Source organism: Protopterus annectens, chromosome 10.part0, assembly GCF_019279795.1.
Source record: "Protopterus annectens isolate FY-2018-M chromosome 10.part0, PAN1.0, whole genome shotgun sequence".
Classification (NCBI taxonomy): domain Eukaryota; kingdom Metazoa; phylum Chordata; order Ceratodontiformes; family Protopteridae; genus Protopterus; species Protopterus annectens.
Window position 1 is genome coordinate 763,922,034 of NC_056744.1, and position 13,609 is coordinate 763,935,642.

Genomic DNA, 13,609 nt, shown 5'->3' on the forward strand with positions numbered 1-13,609 from the left:
GGCATGTATATCATTTGTGACAGTGTGGATTGTGCCATAGATATATGCCATGCACACAGTGCAAGTAGCCTGTATTGACCATACTGTCATATACAGGTATAGCAGTGTCCCCCCCTAACATCTCCTGCAAACATTACAGTACCAGGACAGTGTGCGTGGTTACCCTCATAGAGTGTGGATGTATCATAATAGTTGTCACGTCTGTGTGTGCAGGCTCATCTGTTATCACGCCACATCATATATGCTACATCAGAGGCATGGGATTAGTGGTGGTGTTATGATTGTAGATGGTTCTTGTGATGTTTGCCATGATCCTTTACCTGTAGCCATCTTGCTGGAGACCCTGCTGAGAGTACACTCCTATTTGGGTATATCATTTTGCACAGCTTCCCAGTATGCACCCTACCCCAGTTGTATGTCAAATCCCTAATAGACGTTCTCTGCATTATTCATGTAAGGATGCTTGTCTCACACTGACATCCTCCCTATTTTTATCTCATCTTGTCTGACAGTCACAGACAACACATTTTTGCTGTACAGTCTGTGCTGTACCATATAGATATGTGCTTGGTGTTGCTGCTACAACCATCTTCCATTGACATGTCCTCCTCTGTTGTACTTGTGGGAGTTTCACCTGTACTCTTTCTCTATGTTCATTCTTACAATTCATCTGTGTGTCGTATTCAATACATACACTTCTCCTGCGTGATCATTTTACATGGCAGTCCCATGTCCTGTTACAGATCATTGACACAGCTTCAGTACAGAATGCCAGGAATAGGGTATAACAATACTCTGCACTGTCGGTACACTGTCCTGTACTGTGTTTGGATCATATACTTCACATTCATGCCTCTCAACTGTCCAGATATTCCCCGGATGTCCAAATGTTTTCCTTAGCAAATATTTGGCCTCCTGCCATATCACTGCAATGAACTCTGAACTGATGTGACTCAACTACATACATTTGAGTGCATACCTCTCAACTGTTCTGATCTGTGTAAAATGTTCAGTTTTTGTCTCCTATTTGTGATCTTTCCTTCATAATATTTTTTTGTCCTATTAAATCATTGGCATGTCATTGCAGAGTGAGGTCAGAAACAGATGACTGACATTTCATTTTCAAACTTCATGCTCTTCAGAAAGTTCATCCTAATGCACAACCTATATATTCTATCAACTTCTTAAGTTTGTCATTGCAGTATTAAAAATCTGTTCCTATTTCTGGCCCTTTATCCTCCCATTATTATGGCTTTGTCCACATTTGTCATTCTAAGAGTTTGTGAGTGTTGCATTCTAACACATTTCTACGTGACATTTATGCCAAATGTGTCCCTACTACTGGTTATTTGTCGTCTCATTAAGTTGGCCTTTGTGCAGATGTGTTGCACTAACACTGACAGTTGTTTGTAAAACCGCTGGTGATTATTGTGAATTGCACACAAATCCGCACAGCATAAATGCTCTCCTTTACATGCAATTGCTATCCGTGTTCCCTTATGAGGCTTCACAGCCAGCAGCACTGTTGCAAGCCACAAAATGTAGGCATGGTGCTCCTCGTTAATATGCATTGCTCACTGCTACGCACCTTGCACTGTCGCACAAACACGTAAACTCCATGTAGGCTCTCCGCAAAGCCTACACAGAATTTATTGAATTGTGTGGTTCATATCTTTCAGAAAATGCATACTAACAGGAAAACTGTGATTCTAGCAGCTTATAATTTATAAAAGCAACAATTGAAATCTTTCCATGATTTTTTTACCTTCGTCTCCCCATTATTTTTTGCTTTGTCCAGATTTTAAAGATGATGAAAAGCACCGAACCATGCATACGTTGTGGTTCAGAATTCAGATGTCAGTATTGTTGACATAATTAAAATACTGGTAATACAGAGTATCAAAGCATTTTTTATTAATAAATTGTATTAGTTACATTTAAATGAGAGACAGTATCACAGTAAATTTAGACAATACTGTGATAGTCTTTTATGATATATTGTAAGGTTTGTGTAAATTGTTCTGTCAACAGTTACTGTGTTTTCTTATATTTTTGAATTAAATATACTTTCAAAAAAATAAAAAATAAAAGTAAGCAAGCCCATCACACAGACTCCCAAAATATAAATAAATTTCATCAAAATGCTCAAATGAAAGACAATGGACAAATCAGCATGATATGTCTGATTGAACTCTATAAAGACACCAAGCAATTTTTCCACTTCTCATCACAGAAATAAAGTGCGATATAATCCAAAATTCTAATTATCTTTCAACTTCTTTTTGACTTAATTTTCAGTATTTTTTATTTTTATTATTATTTTTATTTTACAATAGACATGGGAAAATAATGACTATAATAGTGCAGATATGTTTAATTTACTAATTCTGTTTGTCAGCAGTGTTTAAAATGTAAAGGTAGCAGATGTCCAGCTCTTCCAGTGCCATAATATTTTAATTGCCATGCAAAGACACCATTGTGGTATAGTATTCTTCATTATGGCCTTACATTTTGGTTGAGAGATGTGTAATAATGACAAAATATATGTACTTCTAACCACTCTAAGAAATATCTAGCTGGGTAGCTGTATTTATATACATATATACATACTGCTTTTATGATGTCTAAAATGAACTGAGGATGTGACCCCCCCCCAAAAAAAAATGACCTGTTTCTACTATCACATCCTCAACAAAATCATGTGCAACTGAATGTATATTGCTCTCTTTTCACACATGATGTCAGAGCATCTTAAGGTGATCTTTTCACACATCCCCATACCCAATGTCCCATTTTCCCACTCCCGTAGTCGACTAACCAGACAGCACCCCCTTGCAAATTCTTGGATATGCCACTGATTATAGTCTGCCTGGTCAGTTCTGAGAGTGAAGATGCAAAACGTATTCCTAGTATCCTGGTTTTCTGTTTACTGTCACGTAGAAAGAGGAGTTTGTTTTTTTTTTTATTCTTGGTGGGTGGTGAGCACCAAATTCTGCTCCTGCTTGCAACCCAATACAACAGTAATAAAATGTCACTTGGTACAGGATGAGGTGTCTAGAAAACATGTTAAAATAGCAAGAGCTATCCAGCACAAAATTCCTATGCACAGCACTCTACAACTAATATGAGACTATGAATGGTTAAGTCGCATGAATCTGGGCTCTATTTATGTATATATTCCACTTTCAAAGCTTAAAGCTCTATAAGCAAACATTCTGAATGAGTACACTGTCATAGTAGGAACTCTAAATTAGATTAAAAACATATTCTGCTGCTGTATGCCATAATCCTAGTGATATATGCAAATAAAACCTAAAAAGCAGCACACTGTCACAATACAATCTCAAAATTAGATTTTAAAAAGACATTCTGCAGCTGTATTGAATAATTCATGCACATGGCAGCAATGAGCAGGCTGCAGTGGGTGGTTATGTCCCAAAATAAAATTAAGGAAAAGTTGAATAACTATATAATGTCATTCAGTTTGCACAGATAATGGGAAAGCTGCCATTAAGATAAGCATAGGGGTAAAAAGTATGTTGCATACAGTGAAGCTGCAAATACTACTCCTTAGAAGATACTCACTGTTTCAATATATAGCTCATAGTGTTTATAGTAAAATAATTCATTACATAAGATTTGTTACTAAACTATGATGCATTAACCCGAGGAATGAAACCTGGCGAGTGTGCAGATGATAAGGGCAGGAAAATGTAATATTGTGCAGTTACAGAAGGACAGAGGGGAGGCTGTATTTAGCCTTCATTGTTAAAATTTCCCAGGACCCTGTGCTGCAGTGAATGACAGAGTCAGTCAGGGAGATGTATACCAAAATTACATCTGAAAGTAGTTTGATGTATTTAGACTCACTATGAAATTAAAATAAAACACTATGCTAAACCCTAAGTAGAATGGCATTCCATATAAAAGTTGCTACATTTACTCCTTTGTACAATTTTGCAGATTGCTACAGTTTGCAAGATTTTTTGCAGTGCAGTATGTTGTTTTACTGGTAGTTGTAAAAATGATCAGAAGAGGGCACCAGTTTCTTTAAAATGGTATGGTGTTACATTCACTAATGCAGAGTTTCAAAGTAAATGCTGTTTTATATATCTCTTGATGTTTCATATTACGGGGAAAAAAAACTCATATTCATCATTTGGCCATCTTTGAATAGTACTGAGCAGGAGTCCTGCAGCTGTATTAAAAGACTACTGCATTCTGTAGCCCCTAAATCATACAGCCTGCCAGGTAGTCACTGATAACTATGTCTACATTATTGCAGCAGATGACTACATTTACAGACTGCAAGGTATTCATCAATAACTGACTTTATCTAAATTATTACATTGTTAAGGCTTCAGCAAACATTTAATTCTATGACAGAAGTTTGGGAGCAAGTGTTGCTTATATACCTTGAGGCTGTGCAGAAAAAGCATGTACAGATTCTGAATGAGAAGACGACAAAAAAGAAATTTGCCCTCATCTGGGTTCTTCTTAGACTAGTATAGCTGAGGGAGAGGAAGTTTAGATGTTTCTAGGAGGTTGAGTGGAAATCTGGTTGGTGTCATGGGTGTTGGGAAAAGTAGCCTACCGGTATGACTCTCAGACAAAAAAAGGGAGCAGTGTAGAAACAGGTAAGAGGCACAAAGCAGTGTAGAAACAAGTAAGAGACAAAAAGCAGTGTAGAAACAAGTAAGAGGCAAAAAGTAGTGTAGAAACAAGCAAGAGGCAAAAAGCAGTGTAGAAACAAGCAAGAGGCAAAAAGCAGTGTAGAAACAAGCAAGAGGCAAAAAGCAGTGTAGAAACAAGCAAGAGGCAAAAAGCAGTGTAGAAACAAGCAAGAGGCAAAAGCAGTGTAGAAACAAGCAAGAGGGGAAAGGCAGTGTAGAAACAAGCAAGAGGCAAAAAGCAGTGTAGAAACAAGCAAGAGGCAAAAAGCAGTGTAGAAACAAGCAAGAGGCAAAAAGCAGTGTAGAAACAAGTAAGAGGCAAACAAATGATGGAATCTAAATAGATATGGCAGATTAGGAGGTGATTTTCTGCTTGTATTAGAGTCTGCAGCAATGGTGTGTATTGTTACAACCCTCCAGTCGGGAGGGTTGCGAGATGTCTATCTACTTCAAAGAACTAATTTGAACAGAGTTAACCAGAGAGTGAGAAGGTAGCATCGTGGGGAGAGATTATGGATAGAATCAAAAAATGCAGGAATTGAGGAAGGAGGAGAAGTAATGCTACGCGTAGATGGTGAGAGAAGGTGAAAGACGAGAAGAGGAGAAGTAAGAAGGAAGTAACTGGGGAGGAATAAGTAGTAAGAGGTAGAAGGAACTGGACAGGTAACAGAGTATGGGGCGGCATCATTTTACCACTGGATGTAAAACCCAGAGAAGTAAAAGCATTTATTTGTATTAATTAAGATACTTTTTGTGACATTTTCTTCGAGGAGGTACAGTTTATGGAGAAACTTTTTAGAACAGTATGAAAAAAGAAGCTATGAATGCCATTGGAACATGTATATGATGCAGGCTTTTAACAGGGAAGCCAAAAAGAGAATATTTTATACAATTTCAAACTGAAATTGAAAGACCAATTGAGAACTGTGTGTAAGAGATGTTTTGGACATTTACAAAAATCTGTGATGAGAGGTATGGACTGGGAGAATGTGGTGTTGTGTTGAAATTGCAAAAATGACAAAATAATGCATTTGTTGGGTATAATTAAAGTGGAAGGGAATAAGGGATTAGTTGGATACTGGGGACAACTGAAGACATGTTTTTTGTGTGGTAAAGATGACCATTTAATTGTGATAAAAGTAAATGTTTTGTTTGTGGTAAATAGGTGATGAAGCAAAATCCAAAATGTGAGTAAAAAATGTATAAAGTGTGAAAAAGTAGGGCATTCTTGGATAGACTGTAATGATAAGGAAAAGGATACACTGGTACCAGTAGCAGAATAAAATAGGGAGGGTGCATTACATAATACTGAAGGTACAAAACAAGAAAAATGGTAGAGAACTGATGTAGAAATGGCAGTAAATGAAAATATAAAGGAAATGAAAAGTAGAGGAGAGAGAGTGAGGGAGAAGTAACTCAGGTGATTAAGGAGAGGATAAATGGATAAAAGTCGAAAGTAAAAGAAGCTTTGTTGGAAAAAGAGTGAAAGACAGAAAACACAAACTCTAAATATGGGTATAGGAGGAAATAAGAAAGGGAAAGGATGAAAGTAACAAACACTATTCTCGCAAAGTGAGAATCCTATCCATTGATGTAAATAATTTAAAGAATATTCAACAGAGGCTAAGAATTTTGGAATAGTGTTAAACGCTGTAAAATGCATCTGTGGAAAAGCAAACATTGGACATACAGAAGGAGTAATCTAAGAAATGAAATTGTTTACTTTGTAGTACCAGAAAGCTTAAATATATTGCATCAAGGAGTCAACGTTACAGGTTTCTGAGATCATGTGGCAATCTGGATACAAATTCAAGAAAGACTAGGTTACATAAGAATATGCACAGGTATAAAAATAATTGATGAATCAGATCTAAGTTAGCAAGTGAAGAAAATAATACACCCATTATGGCTGGATCATATAAACAGAGACAAGAAAGAAGGATTTCTAGAAAAAGAATGTTATGTGAAATTAATCAAGAAACGAAGATAAATTGAATGCAGTAAAAGCATGAAAAGATGTGATAAAAAAGTTTAAACAAAGATATTTTTTACAGGGAAGAAAGGAAGAAGTAGCACCATACTTAAGTAAAATGGTTAAATAAAAATAATAAGAGGTTAAGGAATGCGGAAAGATGTATAGTGAATACACAAAAAGAAATTGAGCAGAAGGAAATTTACCCCGGGGATCACTGCAGTGGCTCTGCTGGACAGAGGCACAGGGAACTAATGGCTCTGCTTGACTGAGGCACAGGGAACTAATCTAAGGGGGTGGCGAAAGCCAACACATTCTGGCTAGGCTTATAAGTGCCCTTGGGCAGGTAGGCTAGTACTTACCTATGAACCTATAGATAGAATATAAATGTGAAGTGTCCTGTTTTTCTCCTGAAACCTATGTGGTAAGAAGGAGGGAGATTATTGACATTCACCATGCAACACCAAGCTCAGTTTTCACAGTTTTACAAATAAAACTTATCCTTCATAAAACCAAGAAAATGCATGTATATAAAATAACCTTTAGCAGCAAGCCTTTATTTCTTTTCTAGCACCTCTGTCCTGTGGCCTTTATTATATAGCACAAAATATCCAGAAGGTGAGAAACCTCGGTAGACTAACCCTTGAGAAACTCCAGGGAAATAGTTAGTGAGGAGCTTCAGGAAAATAGATCTCCTACAGTTAACATGATCTTAAAAAAAAAACAGGAAGGAGGAAAGAAAAGGCAAACTTTGCATCATTTATTGCAATGTTATAATGCATATAGGTTCATAGGTGTGTACTAGACTAATGGCTCTGGAGCCTTTACAAGCCTAGCCCATAGGATAACCCTGACATCATGCCACCCGACCTTAGTTCCCAGTGCCTCTGTCCAGTAGAGTCACTGGAGTTATCCCCGGGGTGAATTTTCTATTTTCCCATCCACTCATCAAGATTTTTCTTGAAGAGGGCCAGTGAGGTGCTCCACTTAACATGTATGGAAAGTCTATTCCATTGCATGAGCAGCCTCTGGGTTATGAACCTGTCCCTCCAGCTTGTTCTGTTGATTGTAGTAATGAGGTTGAGAACTCTGGAGCATGTAGTGTGGAGGAATTGGGATTTCTTTAGATGTAGCATTTCTAACAGAGCTGGGTTAGACATGGCTTTGTAAGTCAAGCAGAGATCGCCTCTAAGTAGGTGATATGAAACAGAGAATAGTTGGAGTTTTTTGAGTCTGTCCATATACAACAAGTGTTTAAAGCTTAGGATACTCTTTGTGAGGTACATTTGTGGCCTCTCCAGTTGTTGATGGTGTCTAGTGAGGTACATGCCAAATGGGGCATTGTACTCAATGCTTGGCCTAATGAGGGAAGAGTAGAGAGAGACCATGATCTCTTTCTTCCTGGTTGCAAAACTCTTAGTAATGAGATGTGCCACATAGAAGGACTTTCTGACCACAGTGGCAATGTGGTGGTCAAAAGAGAGGTTGCTGTCAGCCTGTATTCCCAGATCTCTTATAACGCCTTCTGTGTTTAGTGGACTACCATCGATGTGGTAATTCATGGGAACCAGTTTTTTCCCCAGAGGGGATGACGACACATGCTGGTCTCAGTGAGGCCTTTTTGTAGGATGTCAACATCACTTGGGGAGTTAATTATGGCAGCCAACTTGCAATCGTCTGTGAACTTTGTCAGCCAGAGGCCCTTTGTGTTGGCCTGGACTTCAGAGAAGTAGATACCAAACAGGAGAGGCCCCAGAACTGAACCCTGTGGGTCTCCACTCATGACTGGTCGGCAGTCTGACTTGGAGTCACCTACTTTCACACTGTGGTTTCTATCTGTGAGCCAGTTTGCAACCCACCTAGTGATATAGGGGTTGATGCCTAGCTTAGTAAGTTTTTCTGTGATTCCTGAGTGGGGAATGCTATCAAAGGCCTTGACCAGATCAAGGTAGGCTGTATGAACCACCTTGCCTTCATCCACAGCGCTGGTGACTGACTCAAAGAGGTCAACCAAGTTGAGCAGGCATGATCTCCCCTTCACAAAACCAAACTGTGTGTGATCCAGTGTTTGGAGATTCCCTATATCCCTGTTTATTAGGTCCATAATGATGCATTCCATAGCTTTGCATATTAGACTCATCAGGCTAATGGGGTGATAGTTCCCAGGGTCTGTAGACGCTCCTTCTTTGTGGAGAGGGATGACTGCAGCAGTGCACCATTCAGTGGGGACAAAGCCTGAGATGAGGCTGTGATTAAACAGGATGCACAGGTGAGGTGCCAGTTCACTCTGTAGTTCATGTAGAACACAACCAGGGATATTGTCAGGTCCCATGGAAGCTGTATTCTTGGCCTTGGACAGTGCTGTTTTAACCTGTGCAGCAGTAATACTGAGTGCCTGGCAATCTACTGGTATTGTGATTGGTCCTTTGGTGGGGGAGAGAGGGGTAAAGTTGGCACTGAATGTGTCGGCCAGTATATTGGCAATATCTGTTGGCTCTGTATAGGAGGTACCATTGTGCAATAGCTCGAGCAAATCTGGGTATTGCCATTGAGATTCTTTACATAACTATAGAAGGCCTTATGGTTGTCTTTACTATCTGCTGCAATTCTGTTTTCATTGCTAGCTTTAGAGGATTTGATGAGGGATCTCAACTTTTTGTTGAGGCTGATAAGGAGTTTTTCCAGTCTTGGGAATTCACCTTATTCCACTTCAGTTTCCTCCTTTTGTTGTAGAGTTTGTTTATGGTGTGGGATCACCAGATTAGCTTCCTTTTTTTGAAGGAGAACGTCTTGGTTCTATTGGGTATGGCAAGATCCATGCATTTGTGTATGTGTTCGTACAGGGAATTAGTGTATGATTTGGCAGTCATGCAGCTGTTCTCCAGTTGCATGGGTGCCATGAAGTTAGCCACCTCTATTTTTAGGACCCCAAAGTTAACTTTTGAGAAGTTTTTCATGGTGGTTACCTTTGTTGGGGGGGGGAGCGATGTGGATTTCCAAGGTGATTAGTTTGTGGTCAGATCTAACCAGGGAGGAGTTGATTATTGGTGTAGAGCAACAGTTGCCCATGTTAGTAATGACCAGGTCAAGGATGTTTCTTCCTCTAGTGGGATTAAGAAGGAGCTGGTCCATGGCACTGGAATTACTAAATTCCAGGATATGTTGGGCAAGTGAATTGGTACATGAGTAGTTTTCCCAGTTAATGGAGGGGTAGTTGAAGTCGTCCAGTAGGAGAGTGTTAGGTTGGACCCTGATATTCTCTAGGGTGCTTAAGAACGTGGAGTGCGAGTCTTGAGGCATGGTTGGGGACCTATAGCAGGCTACAACCTGAATCACTGTCTTACCCAATGTTAGCTGCACCTGAAGTATCTCTGATGCATTATGTTGGGCTACCAGTCTGGAGGTGTGAGCATCCTTTATGAATATGGAAATACCACTGCTTTTGGAACTTTGGTCCAAGTTCTGGGGCCGAAAGGTGTGTAATGAGTTACAGCCTGGTAGTACAGGGGTGCTTTCTGCTGCCTTGAACCAAGTCTCTGTTACAGCACAAATGTCAATGTTCTCCATTTTAAGGAGTGCTTTGAGCAAGTGCATTTTGAGATTTAGACTTCTAGCATTGAGCAGCATGGTTGCATTTGTTTGTAGCTGTTATGGTGGTAATTTGGTCTTTGGAACACTGCCTAAAAAAGGCACTATAGGTGTGGCAAGGGCACTGGCCAGTATCCGGAAGCCCAGGGGTGATAGATGCAAGCCATCTCTGGCAAAGCATCGAGATCTGTCAGTCGTGTCATCCCAGGCAGACAGATACTGGATCCCCTTAGAACAACACCAGAAACTTAGCCAATTGTTGAAATCCATCATTTTCTGCTTGTACTATGGTATCATTCTGGGTGATGGTAGGAGGCTGCTCAAAGCTAGGGTCATACCTGCCTGGGCTGCATAATCCAAGAGCTCCTCCATGTCTCTTTTCATGTAGTCCAGGGAGGTATGTCTCAGGTCATTCACACCCACATGTACAATGACAGAGTCATATTTGCACCTGCTGTTGAGGGACCTGAGAGCGTAGGTTATGTCGCAGATCCTGGCACCTGACAGGCAGCTGACTCAGAGTAAATATATCATTATCATAGGTGTAGCCAAAAAATTATCAAGTTGTGCAAACTGGAGCTATAATGTGCTCCCCCCAAGTAATGCCTCAGCATACCATGGCATCGTGGTACACAGAGCCATATACCACCCTCTCATGGTAGAAGGTACAGGTTATGTAGTCAAGTCAAAGTAAACTTTATTGTCATTTAGAACTACACATGTGTAGTCTAAACAAAATTTCATGCATCAGCTCAATTCTTAAGATTACAAATGAAAGAGAAACAACACATACAAGTAGAGGAATAAACATAACTAACATACAATACTACTCCCAATACACACAAGAAAGAGTAGAGACATTTACCAACATTCATAAATGAAAAGAATCCCTCCCCTGAGTTAAATTAATTACTCTGTTTAAAGTAATACAAAACATCCTTCTGATTGACATACCTAAGTTATTCGTAAGACCATTGTAATGGTCTTATACAGCAAGGCACACAAGTTCCTGATGAAAATTGACTTTCTGGTTGTGCTACATTAAATTCTTGCTCACATCACACAAACTGACCTTTGGTTATGGTGCCACAGCAAACATCTAAAATGACAGCTGGCAGATAGCATGCAAGACAGTACTGAGACAAGTCTCTCTAATTACATTACTGTAGCCAGTCCCACAGAGATACACACACACACACACACACACACACACACACACACACACTAGTGCAGTTGGTCAGCACCCTCTATGCCAGCATCATCCATTCACACATATAGCAATATGCAGCAACAATGAGCATCAGTGCCACAACATGGCAGCCAAACTCTTTTAGTACCATTCACACCAGTAATGTCCATTCTGTATATTCAGATAAGCCAGGCATGCACAAAGGCAGTGCTGTCATACTCTACTGCAGTAAGAAATAATTACATAACAAACTGCCAACTGCAGTTTTCAGCAGTTAAAATAATCCTAGCTGGCCCGACATAAGCAATCTCCTCTTACAATCTAAGCACAGACACAGTAACAACCTGAATATCATAATAAAGTCTCACTGACTGTCTGAATCTGTGTAAACACTGCACATCTTACCTCTTTCTTTTTAACAAATATTTGCAAGACAGAATCATAGTTTTTCACTAAGTTACATCTCTTTGGACATGGATATCCACCTTTGAGTTATGTGTTAATAAAGAAACCAGATTGTCATATCATCTCAGTAGTGCAGCATAACTTTGTCACCTCACAGCAAGAGATTCTTCGGTTCATTTCTCGGCTGGGGTGCCATCTGTGCAGAGTCTGCATGTCCTCCTAACATTCGTGCCATCTGTGTGGAGTCTGTATGTCCTCCCTGCATTCTTGTGGGTTTCTTCCAGGTGCTCTGGTTTCCTCTCACGTTAGAAAGACATGCATCTGGAGCATTTCTCCTCGGGCCTCTGCTGAAAATTGGCTTCATTCCAAGTCAGACTTTCCCGGTTAACAAATGTTAAATAAATAAATATATATTTCTGCATATAAGTATCATTAAATTGTTATATATTTTACTGCATATACTTAGGCAATATTTATTATATGACATGAATCTGTTTCCCTTAGCATAGGAGATAAGAATACCTTACATATTCAGAGTGGAAAGAATGAACCGCAAAGCTTAAATTTAAAGGCAACATATAAGACTATATGGATTCTCAGATTCATCTAATGTGGATATCTCCGTAATGCTGAACAGAAATAAAAAGTTCTGTAATTAAGAATATTCATATTTGTTTATACACTGTTAGAAATACAGCTTACATTGGAAAACTCTCTACAGAATGCTGTAATCACAAATGTCTAGCAACAATTAAAACAAATCTGAATGCCATTCATTAAAAAAAATGTTGGCTCCCGTTTGGGTATCCCATGCATGGATACTGTTATATCCACATCAGATTGGTCTGAGAAGCCATTTATTGTGTAAAGAAACGTAGGTAATAACCTAGCTGCAGATTGTGTGTGCTTTAGGTGGTTTTTAACCACAGCCATCCCACATTGTTTTCTTATATCTTAACCTCCCATCTTACTATCCTGATGCTTCTCCACTACTCTTCCAAGTCTGCACTTCTTACTTATTAGCATGGCATCCTTTTTCATACTTTCACTGGAAAGACTTGCATTTTCATTCAGCACCCCCATTTTTTCCACTGTGACACTTGATCTCCTTTCCATCCTTGTGGTACCTAGATACGTCTGTCCCCCCCTTCCTTATATATACATGCTTGCATGCACACATTAGCGCACACACACAAATATACTGTCACATATGCGTGTGAAACAGATCAACAGTGAAGAAAAGCATTAATTCTCTTGTGAATATCTCCCCCCTTCCTTATATATACATGCTTGCGTGCACACATTAGCTCTCGCATGCACACACACACACACACACACACACACACACACACACACACACACACACACACACACAAATATACTGTTACATATGCATGTGAAACAGATCAACAGTGAAGAAAAGCATTAATTCTCTTGTGAATTTCTTTTAGCTCTGTGAGTACAGTATCTTATATGGATGAACCTGGTCATCATGACGAAGTCACTCGTCCTGCAGTTCAGATGGAAAATACATATCAACTGGGTAAGTCTCTCTTTTTAACTAGAAAAGAGAGAGAGAGATCACTGTCAATCTACAGGTACTCTTAGTATGCTGCACATATTTAGCAGTCTGGCCCTAAGCTTTTATAAATATGTTTTGAGAAGTAACATTGTAACTTAAGTGTAATGGGTACGATGACATAATATATGTAGAATGTTACTGCAGTTGTAATAGTGACTATTTTGCTGTGATAATGTAAGTCTCAGTCAAATCAGCACATT

At 39.3% G+C, this 13,609-nt stretch overlaps 1 protein-coding gene across 1 annotated transcript in view; it reads left to right on the forward strand.

The window, feature by feature from the left end:
• DYNLT5 (dynein light chain Tctex-type family member 5) overlaps positions 1–13,609 on the forward strand; it is a 108,606-nt gene that overhangs the window by 61,705 nt on the left and 33,292 nt on the right. The window contains exon 3 of the mRNA XM_044085585.1: positions 13,279–13,370. Coding sequence (XP_043941520.1) covers positions 13,279–13,370 — 92 coding nt within the window. The remainder of the gene's footprint in view (positions 1–13,278; positions 13,371–13,609) is intronic.